General features: G+C 41.8%; 3 protein-coding genes across 3 annotated transcripts; 2 read left to right on the top strand and 1 right to left on the bottom strand.

The window, feature by feature from the left end:
• Positions 1-1,549: 1,549 nt before the first annotated feature.
• Positions 1,550-5,734, bottom strand: otol1a (otolin 1a). The gene is made up of 6 exons (XM_046407367.1): positions 5,602-5,734; positions 3,767-3,956; positions 3,165-3,648; positions 2,993-3,082; positions 2,768-2,839; positions 1,550-2,641 (listed from the first exon to the last, which is right to left on the bottom strand). Exons 3-6 carry the CDS (start codon positions 3,622-3,624, stop codon positions 1,785-1,787), a joined length of 1,479 nt encoding a protein of 492 aa, XP_046263323.1. The 5' UTR covers positions 3,625-3,648; positions 3,767-3,956; positions 5,602-5,734; the 3' UTR covers positions 1,550-1,784.
• ppm1la (protein phosphatase, Mg2+/Mn2+ dependent, 1La) lies at positions 5,666-16,707 on the top strand. The gene is made up of 4 exons (XM_046407375.1): positions 5,666-6,629; positions 11,344-11,518; positions 13,886-14,047; positions 14,404-16,707. Exons 1-4 carry the CDS (start codon positions 6,231-6,233, stop codon positions 14,757-14,759), a joined length of 1,092 nt encoding a protein of 363 aa, XP_046263331.1. The 5' UTR covers positions 5,666-6,230; the 3' UTR covers positions 14,760-16,707.
• A 2,871-nt stretch (positions 16,708-19,578) lies between these two features.
• arl14 (ADP-ribosylation factor-like 14) lies at positions 19,579-20,372 on the top strand. Its single transcript, XM_046407389.1, has one exon. The coding sequence runs from the start codon at positions 19,685-19,687 to the stop codon at positions 20,279-20,281; it is 597 nt and encodes a 198-aa protein (XP_046263345.1). The 5' UTR covers positions 19,579-19,684; the 3' UTR covers positions 20,282-20,372.
• Positions 20,373-22,080: the final 1,708 nt, after the last annotated feature.

The raw sequence follows: 22,080 nt of genomic DNA, 5'->3' as shown, positions 1-22,080 counted from the left end.
ACAGAATCATGTATAAATTAACGAGACATTTGCTGATAAGTAAATATGAAATTCTTAGATGTGGGGCCGGTTTTAAGCTTTTTTTTCTATCAATGTATAGACTTGTAGTATAATTTGGCAAAGAATATTAAATGAAGAACATTTTGACATGAAAGTCCAAACTTAAGAGGGAAAAGGCATGTCAACATGCATAATTTATTTAAATACACACCATCAAGCATCATTGCAGAATGTTAGAATAAAGGTCTAACTCTCATGTGCAATCACTTTTCATATTAACACAATAAAAATTCTGGAAGAGATCAATTAGCAATGTGCATTTTGTCATTCTGTTTTTCTTATTCATTCATCATACATGGAATTTAATTTTTTTCTTTTTTTAGTATCTTTGGGTTGAAAAAACTACCCTAACACACCTAACTTTTTAATGAAATCATGAAACCAATGTATTGCATGAAAATTTGCCAGAGCTGCTTGAAACATGAAAATATTAACATTAAAAATGATATTTCTCCTGTAAGGTTTAATCACTGTCTATGCAAGATAAGAAACAGATTTTCAGTGATTAGATATTTTTATTCTTGAAGATTAGTGCTAACTGGAAGGTTTCTGGCAAAGTTAGACAAAGACTGGCTTTCTGTGAAATTGTTACTGTGCCCCTTACATAATCGTTCTAACACTATGCAGTGAAACATCTTTTAAACCCAGATAATGCAGTAATGTAGCCGAAGAACAACATAAAACTGTCAGTAAACACAAAGAAATAAAATATTATTTGCAATGTATTTTGTAGACTGATTGCTGTTATGTACAGAAAAATAAGTTATTTTTTATATAATAATATAATAAATAAGTTATATTTAAGTTATCACTTTAATCTGATGAGAAATCTTGACTGTTTAAAGTCGATGAGATATGGTATTTGCAAAAGTCTATGCTGTACGTTATTGTACATATATGTAGGCACATCAGATTAAAATTTATAATGCATTTATCTCTCTCTCTGCTGCCGAGGGCCATCCTCCCTGTCCAGTGCTAACACAGCCAATCTGTTTCAACCGGTAGGTATGTAATGTCAATGAGACACATCCTTACTTGTATCGGCTTCTGGGTTAATTTTTTTTTTTTTAAGCTCTGTCAGTCTTTTGTCGTCCTGTGGGTCTGCTCTTCTGGCTTTTTCCTCCTGTTTAACATCGGTGAATGGTGAAAATCTTAATGTGTTTCTCAAATTAAAACTGTATTCTTTTGGAAAATACAGTTTCTTCATGTGCTGTTGATGCAGACATCTCCTTCTTTTTTTTCTCTTCTATTTTTTATTTCTTTTTGTGTACTGATTTCTGCCTGGTTCTTTGAGCATCTTACCCCCTCTAGTGGGTACTAAATGCAATTATGGATTATTTACTTAATTTGTTTCCAAATGCGTATTGGCCTCACTGACAAAGAGCTTATCTGCTCTAATTTCAGTGACTAAGGGCTTATAAATTAGCTTTTAGTTCTGGTTCTAAATAAATGAAACTCATAGGTCACCCATTTCAAGCATAGTCATTTTTAATGCATATTACAAAGGACTGAATTGTTGCATTCAGCAGTATAACTAAGGCTCATCCATCTTCAAATATAGCAAGGCAAGCAAAGCATTTGGTTTGATTAGCATGACAACAGTGAGCAGATACTGAAGCTGGAGTATCACAATAATTTGAGAGAACAGTGCAACAGGCTGAAGATTTTGCAGACTCTACGAGAGGTCACGATCAGAGCTCATTCAAAGGTTGTGGTCACAGGTTTTAGGCAGTAGGTTTGTTCTTTGAGTCTGGGTAAAGCAGGAAGCCAGAGAAAGTGCTGTCATCCTCACTGCTGGAATAAACTCCATTCCAGTCTCTCAGCGTCTCCAGCCACACCTGGTCGCCTTCATTCAGATGCAGCAGTGCAAGGTTGGATGCCTGATCGATGTCCTGGCCGTATAGAGAATCTCTGGTCCGCAGCTTCCGTATCCCATTAACCACTAAGGCAGCACGCACAGGCCGGTTGCGCACGGTCATGTGGTAAGTGAATAGGTAGACCCCTGGGTAGGTGACGTTGAACTTGTTAAGGGCTGGGTCCCAGTGTCCCTCCCCATTGTAAAACACCTTATCAAACTTCACAGGAAGGTTGGGTGGAGGGAAAGACCTGCTTGGAAATAATCCCACACTGAAGGCAGAGCGAATTTGCTCCACGCTTTCTCCTGGTGGACCTTTAGGTCCACGAGGCCCTCGCACGCCTTTAAGTCCCCGCTCCCCCCTCAGCCCTGCCATGCCCCTTGCTCCTGGAGGTCCTGGGGGCCCTCGGGCACCAGTATCTCCCTTTGCTCCCGGCTCCCCTTTCTCTCCTTTTGCACCATCAGTTCCATTCACTCCTGGAGGACCCATCTCACCTCTCAGACCATGCTCACCCACATCACCTTTTGCGCCCGGTAAACACTCGCCTGTAAGTCCCTGTTCACCTTTCTGACCCTTTGGCCCTGCTAGCCCAGGGGGACCCATAGGCCCCTCACGTCCCGGCTGGCCCCTAGTCCCATTCAGACCAGGCCATCCTCTTTCTCCAGGGTCCCCTTTCAGACCACTGAAGCCACGTTCACCTTTCTCTCCTTTGGGGCCTGGATCACCTATAGTATTTAGAGAGGTACATTCATATAGGAGACATGTTTTAATGCTTTTAAATGCTTTTTTTAAAAAAATGCACATTTGCATATGTTTATATTGTGCAGTTATACAAAATTTAAAATGCATACCTTTCTCTCCTGGTTTTCCTGGGATCCCAGGGGCCCCAGGCTCACCCATCGGCCCTTGATCACCTCTTTCACCTGCAGTAGTTTTAATAAATAAAGCGTAGAAAATGACATCCACAAAGTGCTTATACAAAAAACTGTTTTGCAAAAAAGGAGGGAGAGATAGAGAAAGAGAAACAGAAACAGACAGACATTCAAAAACTCTCCTGCTGTTAAGCCCCGTTGTACCTATGTCGCCATTAAGTCCATTGGCTCCAGGTAGTCCTGCTGGTCCTGGAGGTCCTCTGGGCCCTGTTTCTCCCTTCTCTCCCGTTAATCCTGTAAAACAGAGAACAGTAAAAATAAGGACAAATTTTGAGAATCAAAAGGTAATTTTACTGAAAACGATAATCCATTTTACCCGGGGGTCCCCTCTCTCCTGGCTGTCCCGGTGGCCCTCTTTCTCCCATGGGCCCTATGGGGCCTCTCTCTGGTGGACAGCACTCACAGAAGTTGAAGAAGCACTCATTATAGTCAAGGGTATAGTTTCCTTGAGTGTTCCCAGGTGGCACTATGGCATCAGTGTGGAAATCAGTAGGGTAAGTGTCACTGGAGTAGGTGGTACTGTCTGTATGGGACAGGGAGTAAGCATCCATCATAACCTCAGTTGTCTCATCTGTGTGCATGTTGAAAGGAGCTGTTGTCGTGGTGGTGGTGGTCCGTCTGAATCCTCCACCTCCACTTCCGCCACTGCTACCGGCTCGAGGGGGCTTCTTGGTGCTCTGAGGTTTGGGCCAGCGTGTGGTTCCGGAGCTGGAGGCCAGCATAGTCGTCACAATCACAAGGATAGTGATCAGGAAAACAAGGCGAATGGACAGCATACTGAGGGCCAGAAACCACAAGCTCTGAGGGACAAAAGTGGAAGTTTGAAGAATATAAACAAAACAAGTGTTGCACTTTGGAGAAAAGCCTATTGTACTGCAACACAGTGTGCTGTATAATAAAGCAACAAGCGCACCTTACCCTCTGATGTAGATGGTGTTAATTCTTCATTCCATTCCCTCCAACTGATGATTGATGCAGGCTGTCTCCTTCCTTTTATTGCACTGGTAACAGAACTTCTGCACGTTTAAGCCAATGAGAGAACAAGGCATTGGAAACACCAGGGGTTATGAGGAGGTAGGTGGGCTGGTAAGAACAGATTGCATGTCTCCTAGGGGATATGAAATAAAGCAGTTTGTATACAAGGCAAGACTTTATTCTTTGTGACACGGGATATGATTCCAGGGCCCAAGAGTACACACGCTGCTGCACTGTTGTTCACACACACACTTGCTTTGTACACAAACACAGAAATATAAGGTTACACACAAAGATGCACATATGCAGAACGTGCACATACACATGCAGTGTATGAGCACACAAGCTCACATTTTGTTGGTAATGAATAACTTCTCATGTAAAAGTTACCGAGTGCAACACCTTGTAGTGACCACACCGTTTGGCAGTACATCAAAGCAGAACATGGATCACCATACACCCAGTGGGAGAAGGATCGATGTCAGGCGACATGGCGACACTGATTCAAACTTTCCTTGATCTAACCAGCTGAATGAGCCCAGTAAACCCAGTAAACCTCATGGAACCCTGGCCCCACTGGACCAAGTTTTTACGTGTCTCAGACTCAGACTGTGTGTTGGATGTAGTTTCAGCTTCTGACTTTAACTCCAAATGGTTCCACATTGGTTGCCAAGGTTCCAAACAAAATCTGATTAGCAATATGATACTGCATGTGGCATAATAATAGCTCATGGTCAACACAACAAAAAGGCAGAGGAGGTCTCTGCAGATATCTGCAGTTGTCTAGCTGCTGATGAAACCTAAATATATCCTGGAAAACTGAGCTGATAAACTGATTTATCTTTCATGTAATCTGGTTAAAATGAAAAAATCACCTGCACAACCTCCCCAACTCTGTCACATAGCCATTCAATCATCCATGTTATGAGTCATATAGTTAAAAAAGTCAAATGATTACTGTCAAAAAAGGCAGGGTTCAGTGTTTTCCAACATTATATACACCTTACAAGGTGCAGGACAAACTGCCGTTTGAGATACCCATTCCTCTACAGAACTAAAGATATACTCAATTAAATTTACCAAACAAATGTGCATGTTTTAATTAATGTATCTCTGTATGTGATGTTTCCTTTGTGTGACTGATTTACCTTGTTGTAATGTTGTATATCTGTAATTTGTTCTGAAGTCTGGCATACACAAGAGATCTTGATCTCAGTGGATCTTCCTGAATAAAAAAATAAATCAAGCTTGCCAGGGGCGTGTTACTCCATACAGCCACCAGGGGGTATTGCAATGACTGGTGTAATCAACACCTGGACAAAGACCAAGTTTCACTGTCTCACTGTAATTACTGGTGGATAATAGCCTCTATTATAATCCATAATTACATATCATTGTGTCATTTTATTTGAACTTTTGGCTCCATGTTTACTGGAGCAACTTTTATATTAATATTGATATTGATAATAATAATAATAATATTGATTAACGTTGCTCATAAAAAATCACCAAGGTCACGTGAAGTGTGAATATCAGACAATGTGAAGAGAAACCGCATCTGATGCTGACACGATTGCGATGTGTCATATTTTACCGAATGACATCATCATTTGTTTTACAACCACCGTCACTGGTTCCACTGTTTCACTTGTCCGTCCTATGAGCTTGCAGCTGCGCACTCCTGTCAGCGCCGTCTATGTTTAAATAACGAGCCAGTGTCAGGTTTGTTACTATCACAATCTCCTTTCTGCTACAGAATTTCAAAATAAAGCACTTACTTTAAAAAGCACCCTTTGTGCACCAGCCTAGCTCACGCTAATGTTTTGCTTTATTACGATAACCACAGTCACTTCCGGTCGTACTCTCACTCTCCCTTTGTTTATTTGACACAGCTCAAAATGGAGAGGCGTGTGAGTGAGAAAAAATGTAATGTTGATGAGGAGACCGTATAGACATATATGTGAGTGAGGAAACGGGGTCAACGGCGGAAAAAGAGGACACCTCCGAGTCACGTCGTCCTCTCGTCGCCCTGCTCCGGTGACTCCCATGTCTCTCTCCGGGGTGGGTCTAACCCAAAAAATCCGTCATCCAACAATGGGCCGTGGGAGATCGGCACAACTCGGAGAATCCTCTTGCAGCTGTTCAGAGAGCCGAGGATAGGACCAAGACATCGGACTGAGTCCATGAGGGTGGCCTGTCCGCTTTTGTCCTGCGTCTCTCGCCCCGGTGAACGTGCGTTAATGCGGTCGTAGCAGAGAAGACAGGCCTCCGAGGAGCACTTTAAATGTCTAAATACTGTCTTTGTCAGCCATCGTGGTAGCGAATCCATTTCTTCACAGTTCCCCTGAGCGGATGGAGTGAATTGTGCAAAAGGGGAGAGAGACAGACTGCAGTTCGGTTGCGTGTGATGATAGGAGACACAATGACGCTCTTGTCTCTTCTGGGTCGGATCATGCGTTACTTTCTCCTCAGGCCTGAGACATTGTTTCTGTTGTGCATAAGCCTGGCGCTGTGGAGTTATTTCTTCCACACCGACGAGGTGAAAACCATCGTCAAATCGAGCCGGGATGCCGTGAAGATGGTGAAGGGGAAAGTGGCGGAGATGATGCAGAACGACCGGCTGGGAGGCCTCAGTGTCCTGGACGCAGAGTTCTCCAAAACCTGGGAGTTCAAGAATAATAACGTAGCCGTATACTCCATACAGGGGAGGCGAGACCACATGGAGGACCGCTTTGAGGTGCTCACCGACATCACCAACAAGAGCCACCCGTCCATATTCGCGATATTCGACGGTCACGGTGGAGAGGTAGGCTGGCAGGGCTCGGTGACAAGGGGCCAGGGTTTTCTTTTCTCTTTTGTAATCACAGTGTGTTCTGGACTCGTCCACACTCCAAGTCCTGCTGCAGCACACGAGGTTGCATCACTTGGATTCAGAGCAGGTGTAGAGACACTCAGGAAGTCCCCTAATATCGTTATGAAAATTAAGAAGGTGAAAATATCCTATAGTGGGACATTAGACTGATATTATAAGAGACTGAAAATAACAATAGCACCAGAGATGCACGACTTCTGTGGGAACACTAGCACTTGGCCTGGGGGAATAGACACACAACACTTGTGTTATATTCACTTCATACTCACCCCGTTTTCAAACAGACCTCCTCCCTCCCCCCTCCATCATTGTATTCTTTTGTGCCAACACATCCTCCCTCCTGCTGCAATTCAGGGAGTTAACTTGGCATTCAAAGAGTTTATGGGTGCGTGCATGGGGCTTGGTGATGTGTGTGTAAGTCTTGTCTGTCTTTCCACTTTCCCCTGTGTTTTCAAGGGGTCAGTGCTTTCTCATGGCTGCCTTCAGACCACGTGTTCTGGACCCCATCTGTTGTACCACCACCACCACCGTCCCCCAGAGGTTCCAGTGTATGCTACTGGTTTCTGAATTAGATCCCAGTCTCTCTGTTTCATATCTTTTATTGTTACTTATTTTTATTAATACAACATGAGAACAGATGATTAGATGCAAATCTATGATGATGCAAAGATCCTTCATTAGTTCCACAAGGGCAAATTTACAGGAGGATTTTCTGCCTGTTATTATTATTAAAAGGTTATATGTGTTCTTGATAACCTTGTAGAAATATTCGGTCAGTCATTGTTTAGAAGGAAAAGGGAATTGAGGTTGTGGTTATAATTGTGGATAGAAGTGGTATTAATCAGCAGATATGTGGAGTCTGAATGATAAGTAATTATTTTCTCGATTAATTTTTCAGGCTTTTGGTCTATAAAATATCAGAAACTAGTTTGAAGTGTTCATCATCTTTCCCCAGAGCCTGAGTTGGCATCTTCAGATTGTTCTCTTTGTCTGACCAGCAACCCAGAACTCAAAGATACTCTGTTAATTATCCCTGATGGCTGAAGAAAATCAACAAATACTGAAATTTAAGAGGCTCGAGGCTGTGTAGTTTTTTTTCATAAAGCTTACTCTGACTCCGGGAGATTTATTATCATCAAGTAATGAAAGTCTGAGACAGGGTGTATGCTTCTAAATTTGAATACAAGTATTTAAAAATATATCCATCCCAGAACACTTTTTGACGGTCCATTGTGTAGGATTTAGGGAGGTCTGTTTGCAGAAAAGGAATATAATAGTCATATGTCTTCTTTACTGTATAATTACCTCCAAATAATTTTCCTTGTGTTTTTGTTACCTTATAATGAGTCTTTTTTCTACAGAGTCTGCCATGTTGCGCTGCCAAACACTGGCAAAGGAGAAAGCCCCCGCCGTTTTTCGTGAGGGCGAGACGAGGGGTATTCGACTGATTATAGTCTGCAGCGTCACTCTTAGATGCCTCTAAATCCTACACTCTGGAGCTTTAAGTCTTGTGAAAAAGTACCTTTCAGGCTTTGTTTACAAATAGTTATAGTTAACTAAAAGTGTAATTCCATGGTTTCACGTACTATCAGGTTTCCCACACATAACTACTTTGATGGTTATGTAATAAAAGTAATTTAACTGCAACCTTAGACTGAATATTTAATCAGTTTGTGCCCAGTGACACAGTCACAGTTTTGTTCTTCATCAAGTCAGAGCAGAGAGTCGCTGCTGGCTTGTGTTCAATCACAGGGAGGGAGACGGTAAACAGGAGAGCAGCGGGTGTTTACCCCTCTGTCTATTCCTGTCTCATAAACAAATATTTATCCTTGTCTGTCGTGACATCTCGCTCTTTCTCTCCTTCTAGCCTTGCTCCCTTTCCTCCCCTTTCTTTAGACAAACATGTTATCTCTGTTATCCCCCCCCACCACCACACACACACACACACACACTTTTATTTTTTCATCCTCCTATCCTTGAGTGGTGACAGTCAAAAAAGGGTTTGGACTCAGAAAGAGTGGATCGCTGTGACATCTTCCCACGTCATTGTAGGGTCATTAACGTCAATACACAGACCTCATCCTGAGATATGGAAGCTGTGATTCTAATATTGAGGGTCATTTGGGAAAAGTCGTGTTTACATCCTGTGACTCTCGATGCTAATGATGTTGTTGGTAAAAAATTACCCTGTGTGTGGATGTCCTTGGACGTTCATTTCCTCGTGCATTTTTTATACAGTTTGGCACTGCTGTAAGCACACACACACACACAACACACATTAAATGAAGCAGTGCCGCCAAACCAAATATGTCCAGATAGAACAGGCTGTCTCTGGCAACGCAGTTTCTTCTGGCTCTGAAAATATGCAGGAATTTGTATTTCATACTGAGCCAGTGACTTATGGAGCAGAATGTCAGCACAGGCTTCTTCCTCCTCTTTTAACATGATATACTGAGACTATTTGCTGTTGAAGCAAGAACTTTAACGGGCTTACTTTGCTGTATAAAATTGAATTTATAGTTCTGCACTGACTGAAGAGGCAAATGGAAATTAGCAAAGCAGCAACGTCAGTAAGACATCTGCAACACAGATTAATGAACCTTTAGTGAAGTTGGTCGACTATTTTACATTCACTCATTAAATCCTCATATAGTGAAATATTTGTATCTTATGAAGTCTGTACGCGTACTGTGCGGCACTGGCATTTTCAGCTGTTTACGCCAAATGGAAATTTGTGCTTGGAGCTCTTTTCCCGTTGAAAGCTCATTGAGTGCCTTTCACGCCAATTAGATTAATGAATGAGTGCACTTTTCCAGCAAATGGGAAAAGGAGAAGGGGGAAGAGGGGCTGCAAGAAGAGGTGATTTCAATTCCAGCGAACATTAGAAATATTCTGATCTGATCTTGATTGCAGAAAATATATCCGAAAGATTTAAAGTCAGTCTGTTACACGACATGTTCAGACACACGTGTTTATGTTTGCTCAGGTATTTGTCTGTACTTTGACGGGTATTAATTAAAATGAAAACCCATAATCATATTTGTGAAATGTTTTAGTGCAGAAATGTTCAACTAAAACTGAAGATGAATTCACATGAGGACTTGTGCCGCAGAATTGCTGTAGCACGCCAGAAAGTGAAGCGTTTCAATTATATGGCTCAAAGTGCCCTGATTTCCATAGGAATTGTGAATATTAAATATGTAGTCTGTACAGTCTACAACCTAAGCATTAGATAGATGGAAAACACAGTCCAATTTTAGATTTGATTTGACAGCATTAGCATAATGGAAATCTTGGCAGAGCAAATGAGTTACGAAGCAGACAAGTAAGGGTAGGAGGAGAGCTGGAGGATGAGGAAGTTGTTCAATAATTCAGCGCAGAGCACCTGCTGTATGAAATGAAGAAAGCACTCCTCGAAATTAGAGTCATATAGGACCATGTTACCCAGGGGCTGAGGGATCCCAGTAACAAGTAAGAGCTTCACATTATTATTTATAATAATAAAATAATAATAATAATATAATAATCAATGTATATGTATGGTTTCGGGCTGCTAGTTTAAAGAATCAGAAGAGCAGTCTCAGAACCCAAAACAACTTTGTTTTTTTAAAGCTGTACTTTTTTTGTTTTGAGTTTTGGGGGTGCTGTAAGCACAACATTTTGACATGCTGCACATATTTACACATTATAATGCTGCTATGACAAACATGTCAGCAAAATTATCTACTTATACAACAGAACTGAGCAATGTTAGTGCCTGTTTTAATTGTGCATTCAGCCACCTGACAATATTCACCTTTGTTTTAGCTCAGTTTTTATCTGCATGGGCCTCAGAGGGAAATCTGTGCAAGGTTGCTGTGTAAGTGTTCACTAGCTAGTTGCTAACTGTGTGGCATCGCCTGTTTGCTGCTGGGCAGGTTAGTGTAAAGTGGGTTTATCAGAAAACAGTGCTAAGGAGAGCGGTTAGAGTGAACCAAAGTAGGAACATCACAGACCGAAGAGCCAAAACTACGAAGTAAGATTCTAATTCTCTGCAGGTTTGTCAGTACAAACGACACCTTTCATCTTAGTCATGATCAGCTAACCAGTTGCTAACGTGAGAATTAACGCAGCTTTGAGCTTTTAGGGATAATTTGGCAGAATGGTGCCATTGTGAACAAAAATTAGAACTTCCAACTGGTCTGTTTCAATTCACATGATGTTGGACAATAAACAAATGTGTGTGTGCTACCTGGTGCTACCAGATGCAGAAGGATTTCTGTTCATTATAAAGAAAAAAACTCACATCACCTCTGCACGACCAGAATTTTGTGCCCTACATGATACAAGCTATTCTTTAATGTCTAAAGTGAAGACAAGCGCTTCACTATATGATGTGAAAACAGAAAGTGACTATTTCACTATGAAAATGTCATCCCATGAAGCTATAAACCTACACTAATTTCCAAATTTTATTTCAAATTCTTGTTTTATAATGAATGATTTAAATAAGCTCTTGCAGTTGCCTGTTCATTAGCGATAAAAAGTACTGTGTAGCTTGATCTTTCTGAACATAGAAAGTACTTGGAAATCGATGCCAAAACAGCTCTGTGCGCTTCCTTATCCACCTTCGGCTGCTGCCTAATCCTCCCTGTCCTGTCCTCCTCAGGCTGCAGCTGACTATGTGAAGGCCCACCTGCCAGAAACCCTGAAGCAGCAGCTGCAGGCCTTTGAGAGAGAGAAGAGAGAGAGCCCTCTCTCTTACGCCAGCATCCTCGAGCAGCGCATACTGAGTGTGGATCGTGAGATGCTGGACAAGCTCTCTGCAAATCATGATGAAGCAGGTAAGGAAGGGTTTCTTTTCCATTTCTTTTTGGTGCACACAATTTTAATCCAGAACTCAACATTTCCATGGCTTTTGCGCCCTAGTGTTATTCAAAGTAAAGATGTTGAAATTATGTCTTCAAGCGCTTGACTTGACTATCAAAATGCCACCATTTCCTGTACAGTATCCTCTCAGCACAAAGCTTCTGAGTGAGACTGCTGTGTTGTATCATTATGCTGCTACACATTGCAGTGTGGTGTAGTTGATACCAGTTGTACTGATGAAATTCAGAGCTACAGTCCATTTGATATGTCTACTTCCAGAAACACCTTTCTCTTCAGTTTTTGGCTGGTTGTTTTTTGTTACTGATCTGCATAGTGGTATAAAAAACGCAATGGTAGAAACAATGAAGACTCTCTCCTTATAGAACTAATTTTATTAGTATTGTATTCATTTTTATAGACAAATAGGTCTACTAAATTATCAACTAAATCTCTCCAAATACTACACCATATGTGTGCATCATATATTTGGTCTCTTTTCTTCCCCAGATGTGTACACATCACATTCCTGCAGGTCTTCACAGGTTACAGTGCATATCCTCTAAGCCCTGGGGATTAGGCAAAGTCTAATCCTTATAAATAAACTGTATTTGTGATAATTTGGAACAGCAATAAATTAGTGGCAGAAATTGCCACACCAGGGGACAGCTGTTGGCTCTTGTGGCGTTTTCGGTCATGGAGATAAATCTGCCAAAGTTTTTGGCAGCTATGACTCTGTTATCTTAGCCTTCTTTTACCAAGGTAGTTAAATATCGCTTTAATCAAATATTCACTTTCTTTCTCATATTTGCTTTCAACAGCTACCACAGGCACTGCTTGTTTTGTTTTGCATAACACATTAAATCTGGTCCAGGTGTTGTTTTGAAATACATGTTGGTAACCTAGATGCTAATTCACTGACCAACCATAGGCTGATATCCAACCCTCCATTCATCACTAAGAAACAGTGTAGATTAACTCATTTCAGATCACAATATCCTGGGAGAATTTCAGTCAGGCTTTAGAAAAAGCCACAGCACTAAACTGATCTTACTAAAATAATCAGTGACCTCAGGCTAAATTCTGATGAAAATCAGGTCTCAGTTCTTGTTCTATTAGGCCTATTGTTTGATGCAGCTGACCGTGATAGCTTCATTTTCTTGAAAAGATGGTTGGTCTTTGTGGGTGTGTGTTAATGCGGTTCAAAAAATACTTCAAAAAGGAAGAAAGTTCTGTGTAAGTCTCTGAGATCATGTCTGAGGAAACGTGACATTTGTTTTGGTGTTTTAACAAGCAATAAACAAATGGATGAGCTATAATTTGTTAAAGTTAAACTGGGACAAAACTGAAATTCTTCTAGTTGGTCCTAAAACAAAAGGATTAGTGCTGTTAAATAATCTAGGGAAATTAACTCCCTGGATTAAATCTGACATAACAAGCGTTGGTGTTATCCTTGATTCTGTGTTTCAAGTCCCACATTACTAAGGTGACAAAAACACTGTAGGACCTATTACAAATCAAAAAGATGCTGAAAAACTGATTCATGTCCTTATTTCAAGCTGATAAGATGCCCTCTTTATTGGACTCCCAGTAAATTAACCAGAACTCAGAGGAAAGAGCGCATTAGTCCAGTTTCAACTGCCCTGCACTGACTTCCTGTAACATTTAGAATCCATTTCAACATCCTCCAGAGCCCTTAATGGGCTTGGACCAAGCTATGTTGCCACCTTCCATCTTCATTATTTTCCTTCAAGAACACCGCAATCATCCGCTGCTTGTTTACTGGAGGTTCCCAGCAAAAGCCGAAAGAAAATCAGGGATGCAGCTTTTGTCAGTTATGGCCCACAGCTGTCGAACACACTACCTATAGATTTTTTTTTTTTTAAAAAAACTAAAAACTTATCTTCTCACTTATAATATATATTCTCACTTATATATAATAATATTTAGTTAGCGCACAGGCTTGGAACTCATTTGTTTCTTAACCTCGTCCTGATGAACTGCTGCTCTTCTTTTAAAATGTCATGTTTCTCTTGTGTTTATATTTTCTATGTATGCTATTTTTAACTTTATATTAATATTGTTTAGTTATTCTGTGTTTTCCATCTCTGTTATGCATTGTTCTGTAATCTATTTACATTCTTATTTTGACTTGTTTTTACTATTAAGTGAGTTTTATTTTCCATCTTATTTTCCATTAGTTAGAGCATTCTATCCCTGTTTTATTTAGTTAACAACCAGATTTGGTTTTGGATTTTCTTTGACATTTGTGGGACATTTATTAAAACGTCAAAGCTAACGGCTTTCTCAGCTGTTTTCTCCTTTTCTGACATTCTCCCACGCAGGAACGACGTGCCTAGTAGCGTTGCTGTCGGACAGAGAGCTCACTGTGGCGAACGTTGGAGACTCTCGTGGTGTGTTGTGTGACAAAGATGGCAACGCTGTGGCACTATCACATGATCACAAGCCCTATCAGCTCAAAGAGCGCAAGAGGATCAAGAGGGCAGGTACATGTTAAGGAAAAAAAAATCAGTCCTGTTATATAAAAGTCATAGTGAAATGTTCCTGTGCTACTCTCTCATGTGGTTAAATTTGGGGTCCTTGGTTGCCATCTGTTGGTGTATTAAGGAATAGCATTGTCTTAAACACAGCTCGGGCAGCTCCTGATGTCTGAAATAGAAGCTTATATAGAGATACAAGTAATTAAAGGATGTTAATTTGTTAATCAGGTGATCTCAAATAGATTCAGCATGTCTAAGACTGTTTCAGCCTATGATTTGAATTGATACGCAGTTTGTTTACAATGTTTTTCTTTCTCATGAACAGACCATTAACTTTTTCATTCTTATTTCTTCACTTTCAGGAGGTTTCATCAGTTTTAATGGATCTTGGAGAGTCCAGGGAATCCTGGCCATGTCCCGCTCTCTAGGGGACTACCCATTGAAGAACCTCAACGTAGTCATCCCCGACCCTGATATTATGACCTTTGACCTGGACAAACTGCAGCCAGAGTTCATGATCCTGGCGTCCGATGGCCTGTGGGATGCTTTCAGCAACGAGGAAGCCGTCCGATTTGTCCGTGAACGTCTGGACGAGCCGCACTTCGGCGCCAAGAGCATCGTCCTCCAGTCTTTCTACCGCGGCTGCCCCGACAACATCACTGTCATGGTGGTGAAGTTCAAAAGTGGAGCTGGCGGCAGCAGCAAGGCTGGAGAGTAGGTCAGGGGCAGGTTTAGAGCTCACATTATGATCAGTGTTTTCTGTGATTTCCCCTATCTTCCAGTTGAACCAGCAAGTTGTGATGTCACGGGAGGGCTGGAGGAAGTTAATGGTGCAATAAACATTTTTGGTTGGTTGTTGAGTCTCATTCCCAGGTGGAGTCACCAATCCTAACTGTTGCTATTTGAAAGCCTGGGACTGAGAGTCAACAGTCAACCCGAATTGCTTGTTGCACCTGAAAATATATGTACACTGAGAATTTTTGTGCACGCACATACACACGTACTTTCAAAAACACTTAAAAAATAGGTTTTGTTTGGAGGTTTCTGGTTGAGATAAGGGCATTTAAACACAACGCAGATCTCGTAGCCACCTGCCAACTTAATGATATACTGAGAGAATGGTGGAAACATATTGAAGGATTCCACAATAAACATAAGACAAACACACACCAAACTGGATGTTCTCTAACCAGCACACATTAGACTGTGATTGATTTACTACTGTTTACTGTAAATGCACGTGCATGGTACAGCTCCACTGAGGCTTCTTTGGCGGAGGCTTGTACTAGTGCCTACTCGAAAATTACCGTGCAACCACAGGAAACTCCTGAAAAACCTCCAGCCTGCTTGCTGCATTTAAATGTTGCTGCCAAGTATCGTATATGCATATGCATCATTTCTGACGTGGAATAATCTGTCAGACACAAAAAGACTCCAGTGGATCCATCTATTTAACTTGAAGCGATGCTTCATTTAAAATCTAACATTTGAGTATCATGCAGTCGCTCCCTGTGGGCTTTAGAGGGAGCTGTTAACCATTTGTATATTCATCCTCTGGCTGCAGACGGTTTCAATTTGAGAAGAAAAAGTGGCATTAATATGGAGTTTAATGGCCAGCTGGCAAGACTCTGTCCAATCACAGCTCAGAGACAAAATGGTTTAAACAAATGAATTGTGAGATGAAATGTGATTGTAGTAAGTAATAATTGGCTACATTACGTTTTTATTTTATGGCATTTAAAATGGATGTCACTGTTACCAGTTAACTGCACTGGCAATTTAGAGCAATGGGCTGACAGTCTGATCTGAGAAGTGACTTTTTTTTTCTTCCATTTTTATTATTGAAATCCCTTGTTATCCAAACTGATTACAGACACTCTTGTCTTCAGCGGCTGAAACTGCAAACTTTTTCTTAAATGTACAAGACATGCACACACATAGAAACAGTTATGAAAAAATGCACTTTTCAAATGTTTATTTGGAACTGTAAATTCTTACATATCAGCCAACGTAAACACGAGGGTTTTAATGTATGTAGAAGCCGGTTTGGTTCCTGACGTTCACCTCTTGGTACAGCAACGTAACGTAAACCATCCAGTTAAAGCTGGGTTGTTGGTTTTTTGTTTTGTTTTTTTTTTACCATCTGTATCAGGCATGTGCTTTGTGTTTATACACATTCATGAACAAAGTCCACGCAGTACGTACCCATGGACACACTGGTGGCTGCGCCTCACCTGGGAAGCCCACGAAAGGGGAGGTTCCAACAGACTCGCAGTCCTCTGCTGCCATGAGAAACTGCAAGATGACACAACATGAACTGTGCAGTGCGAATGCTTGTAGCTAGTAACATGACATGCTCGTGAAGCAATACAACTATGTCACTGACAGCAACAACCTGTCAAGGAAAGTTACAGTAAACCATACTTGATTTACTACTGTTTTATGATCAGCTACTTTTTTTTTTTTACCACTCTGATTCATGATCTTTGCATCTGTTGACAGAAGCCTTTTATTTTATTTAATAGTTGATCTAATGCCTTATTTATTGTTAAGTTTGTTGATGTGTCTGGCGGATTTGCCAGTGAATCAGTTTTTTGTTGGGTTTTTTTTTTGTCCTTCTGTACATGAGCAGAAGTTTACAATAAATTGGAAACCCATCACTTTGATTTGAGAAGCAGTCCTTGACTCACAAGCTGAGCTGATGCTGTGTATAAAAAAAAACCTGTAAAAATCTGTATGTAAATGATCAGTATTAAACAAACTCTTTCATCTGAAATGCATTCCACCTTTAGTGTTTATTACCTCATAGGTCTGACTTCTCAGTCTGACCTACTTTAGATGTACTGCAGTTCAACCACTACAAAACACAACAAGTCTTTATATTCAAGAGTCCTTTTTAAACTACAAGCCTAAGATGTTTTGTATATACAGTTCTGAGATTTTTTTTTCTGTTCAAATTTCCTTCTCTTTTATTTTCCTGCACTGGTTCATTCACCTTATATTGCACTTTTATTTCTTCACACAAGACATTTAGGTGCCTTATCGCATATCCACACCTACTGCTGCCTGAAACCACTGGTCACTTTAAATGGAACTTAAGCAAGTTTAAAGAGTTTTGCCCAAGGGCACAAAATAACAGATGCAGAGGAAAACGCATCTCCTATCATCTGCTTTTCAGAACATCTCCCGGAAGTTGAATCAGTCATGTTCTTGCCATTCTGTCCACCGACCACAAGAACCTGTTTGTTGGAAATCATTTAGCGTTCAATAACGACAAGGAGTGAGTTGGTGAGATCAGAGCGAGGTTAAAAACACCTGACGTCTGGGATGCCTCCGTGGGACCACAAACCTCATGCCATAACTCTGCGCTGTCGCCTGTAAGGCAACCCGGCCCCGCTGCAGCCTTCAGGAGGGGCGCGGACAGCTTGGAAGCGCTTGATGATGCCAAGTTTAGTGACGGTCTGTGCCAGGTGGAGAGACTCAGAATAGCTCAGACATAGGCTGATCCAAATACCAAGAGCCATGTTGCAACATTCAGGCGTCTAGTAATAACCAGATCACGCACGCATTGACTGCGTCACACTGCAGCTTTACGGGAACTCTGCTCTGTCCTATATGTTTTAGCACTTAATAAGTGAGACGAGTGCGCGCTCGCAACAACAGATGAAACTCGAAATTTGACCAACTCAGAAATAAGCAAGAACTGAACGATTTTACTCAGTTTTTCCATCATTTTACATCCACTTTCCTTAAAGGAGTATTTTTGAATCTACGATACAATATGGGACAGCAAAGCTCCAAATCCACAGTGGAAGCGCGGGTGATTTACCAGCGCGTTGGCGCATTGGACATGTGCGAGAAAACCGACACATGTTCAACTCCAGCCTCTGTCGTCCGCTTTCAGAAGAAGGTGACCAGTCATGCTTCTTGTGTTCAGTCTCCCGCCCGGACACTGGAGAAGTCAGCACCCCATTCCTGGACCCAAAGCCGCTGTGACACCGGGGGTCTGGTGTACGTGATGGATAATCCAACCGGTGGCGTGTGGGTGAAGCCAGGAGAAAAATGGACCAGGTCATGAAACAAAAATGCAATCTTCAGACAACATGCAAAGGAGTGCTTCGATAGAATTAAGTGAAACATCCCGTGGCGGGACGCATTATGTGTGTCCTTAAGCTTTGGCGTCTCTCGAGTAGCAGGATGGAGCTGGTTTGGGCGCCTGCTGCGCCGGAGAAGTTCACCGCGGAGTCAAGGTGGATTTAAATTGCCTCAGCGACATTGAAGGATGGGTTGGACTGATCACTGCTGTTTATTTATTTAGTCAATATGAGATGTTCATTGGCTATATGCAGTGTCAGTCTGCACGAGAAGAAGGTCGAGAGGAGGAGAAGCGCGCTTTGCGTCATGCGCATTGAGATAAAGTGTTTTCTTCATTCTCGTGTTTCCAACATGATTATGATCATGTCTTTTTGTAAAAATAATTTTTTTTTGTAAAAATAAAAAAGAAGGGAGCTTGGGTTAAGCTACTGCTGACACATTTGAGTTAACGAGTGTGGTTTGTAAACAGTGCGCTTTGGCCACTGTTTCACAGTGAAAATGACATCCTTCCAGTGGCTTACCAATCTTCATTTATTTTTCCTTTCTTTTTACTTGACTGTAACTACTGCTTTTATAGTTAGTTTAAACGACGTTAAATGTATTTTTTTTATACATATATTGATGGTAGTAAGAATGTGATGGACGGGAGGTCAGTGTTGACTCAGCTTTCGATGTGCTGAATGTCGTAACAACGTGGGAATCTCTTCCCAGGGAAGAGATTGGAGCTCATTTTCTTTATGAGAAGCTCTGGAAACTTTGAAGAGATCCAAAGAAAGTGGTCGTGCGTCTGAGGGAAACAACATCCACTTGACTTTTCACAGGTTGGCGGAAATGTATTTCGAAATGAAGAATCTCAAGATTTAAAACCACATAATTTTCTTTATTTTACAACAGAAGAGGATGATATAGTCTGATATAGTTCCTTATGTTTACTTTGATTGTCGCTTTCACTGAGGAACCTATTGTGTGTCAGAACGAGTGTGATTCACATATATGTAATTAAAATTAAAAAGATTTTTGAGAAAATTATTGTGTATCTTACATGTGCAACAACACACCCATACCACTGTGCATGGTAAATCATAATAAAACAGTCTTTTTAAAATTTACTCTTTCTAATTCAGAAACAACTTTGGGTACGAATGTATCTTATTATCCTTTCAATGTGTTTTTGAGACTCTGGTTTAAGTAGCAAAGTGTCTTTATGTAAAATCCCTTCAGATAACCTCTCATAACCCTTGCATGACGTAGTTCAAGCACGTTATCAAAGCATAAAACAAGGATGAACAATACTGGCCTTCTGAAGGATATAACTTTGCATAACTCCAATTATAGCTACAAGGCAAATAAACACGAGATATTCTCTGGTTGCCACAAACTTTGTCCCCTGGTGTGGCGCCTTATCGGTGAGCCCTGAGTGTCAGCATGTAGCTAATGGCTTATCTATTATACTCCGGGCGACGCACAAAGCAAACACTGCTTCAGAAGAGTACAGAGAGTGGGAATTGTGCCTTTCCTACTTCACTGCGCTTATCTCTTCGCTTCCTCATGGGACTGCGACCATCTAAACTTCCAGAAGCCCAAGTCCTCCTTCTGGGCCTGGACAACGCCGGAAAATCGACTCTCCTCTATAAGATGAAACACAACGCGTGTGTCAGCACCGTGCCTACCATCGGCTTCAACGTGGAAATGTTCGAGGAGCGGAAGAACAGGAAGAACATCGCCCTGACCGTGTGGGACGTCGGCGGTCAAGTGAAGATGCGCGAACACTGGAAGAGTTTCCATCAGGACGCAGCAGCTGTGGTGTTTGTGGTGGACAGCTCGGACATGGGGCGACTGGAGGAGGCGCGCAAGGAGCTGGAGAACACACTGAGGAGCGAGCACCTGCGAGGCCGGCCGCTGATTCTTCTCGCCAACAAACAGGACGTGAACGGCGCTCTGACTGTCACTGAACTCACGGAGAGATTTAAGCTGAGGAGGCTTTGCTCAACCCGGGATTGGTTCGTCCAGCCCTGCTCTGCAAGGACGGGATTCGGAGTTGAAGAGGCTTTCAGACGAGTTGTCCAAATGGTCAAACTCCCGTCAGACACTGCAGGGGCGTTAAGAGACAATATCAGGGAGTCAGTGCATCACGTTTTTAATTAGTATTTAATGTTTTCTTTTTTAACCAATATGTGTAATCTTGAAGGGAGTTAGTTTTCAATGTAAACTGCGTCATACCAACAATAAATCATATTTAAAGACCTTCTGGGTAAGTCTTAAGAGTGAGTGAATTTATTAGTTCTTACGGATACCACAGGGAAAACAACATACATTACAGTCGATGGATGCGCATTAAAACCAGTGCTGAGTACCGCAAGTACACAATAAGTTACTGTAGAAAGGATTTTACGTATATCGTCCTTAAATTATTAACAACGTTCGATTATCTCACGCAGCCGTGTACATTAAAGTCAGGTTCAAAGATGCATCTCACTGATACATCATCAATATGAGCGAGATAAGTGGGTCCAGCAAGGACAAGTGCACATCCTGCTGTGGTCTTGGACGATCCCTTTGGCTGGCGTTCACGCTTTCAAGCATTCTTTTTTTAATGTCTTCATCGTTATTATTATTTTACAATAATCTGTAAATACTGATGAATGTTCTATGCTTTATCTGTTGATGAGTTAAAGCTCCAAAAAAGACAAAGACAGGCGTCACTCACTAGCCGAAGGGATTCTTCACGACTTGGCAACCCAAAAGTTATTCTAATTAATGCTTTATTACTCATTTATGAACGATTGTCTGCTTTATAAACATTATAGGAAAAGAAGAGTGCCTTGTTAAAAAAAATCCAGCCACACTTGGACACTCCCTGACAGATGCCTTGGAACAAATGAAGCAATGAACCATAAAAATGGTTGGCCAGTAGGTCACAGAGGCGCACAGCCCAGGTTGCAGAAGGGAAATGCCAGAGGACGTACTGGGGAGTTTTATATATATATGTATATATATATATATATCTCATAAATGTCCGTCTCAGATGTCGAATCTATTTTGCCGTGTAGTGAAGTCCCACGTTATCCGAGCGACGTCCTTGTCATGTAGTGTGTCCCATGTCGGACTCCGGCGATCCTCTGCTCCCTTCCCGCACTGTTTCTTCATATGTAGGCAGACGTTTGCACTCGTCGTATGAGGGCAGCTGAGCAGGTGGAGCTGGATCCATCGTTGTGCTGCTCTCCATGAGCGGTTCTTGTGATGTGGTAACAGTTGGCTGGCCGCTGTGTGGCGGGGTGAGCTGCCTGGACCTGGAGCAAAGCGCTCGCTGGACAAAGTATCCCACAGCGAACAGAAGCAGCATGATAAGCACCCCGGAAAGTTTTCGGGTGACCATCGCTATGTTGTAGTAAGTCTTGTCCACGAACTGTTTGCAACAGGTAACGGTGGTGGTGTTGTTTCCCTGCGCGCAGCAGATTTGGTCATCCCGACAAATGTCCTGTCCACATCTTCGGATGGAGTAAACGAGCGTGCGAACAGTAAAGCAAACAGTGAACAGCGTCAGCGCTTGATATTTGTAGAAAAACATCACTGCTGTGGCGTTCAGATGGGAGGAATGATCCGGTGGACAAGAGGGTGCAGGCGAGACTATTCACTTGATGATAATACGCTGAAAGATGCGCGGGGTGAAACGCTGACGCAGAGCCATCATCAACGCACCGCATGCCCAGAGGACAGAAAACTAAACTACTGACAAAAACACGCGAATTATGTCCACATAGTCACTCAGCGTTTACCGAAGTAAGCCTGGGACTCTACGCGGACAGCTGAATGTGTCCCTGCAACACATGAATATTCCAATAAGTTTGACATTAACTCCTAAGAGTACTTCAGCGGGCCAACTGATTTATTATGCACTTAGCGGGTATATTGATGCCGCGCAGCAAATCGTAAACACAGTCTTA

The sequence above is a fragment of the Scatophagus argus genome, chromosome 13 (genome assembly GCF_020382885.2).
Source record: "Scatophagus argus isolate fScaArg1 chromosome 13, fScaArg1.pri, whole genome shotgun sequence".
Taxonomy (NCBI): Eukaryota; Metazoa; Chordata; class Actinopteri; family Scatophagidae; genus Scatophagus; species Scatophagus argus.
Note: the sequence above shows the minus strand (reverse complement) of the source record. Positions and strands in the feature narration are given on the sequence as shown.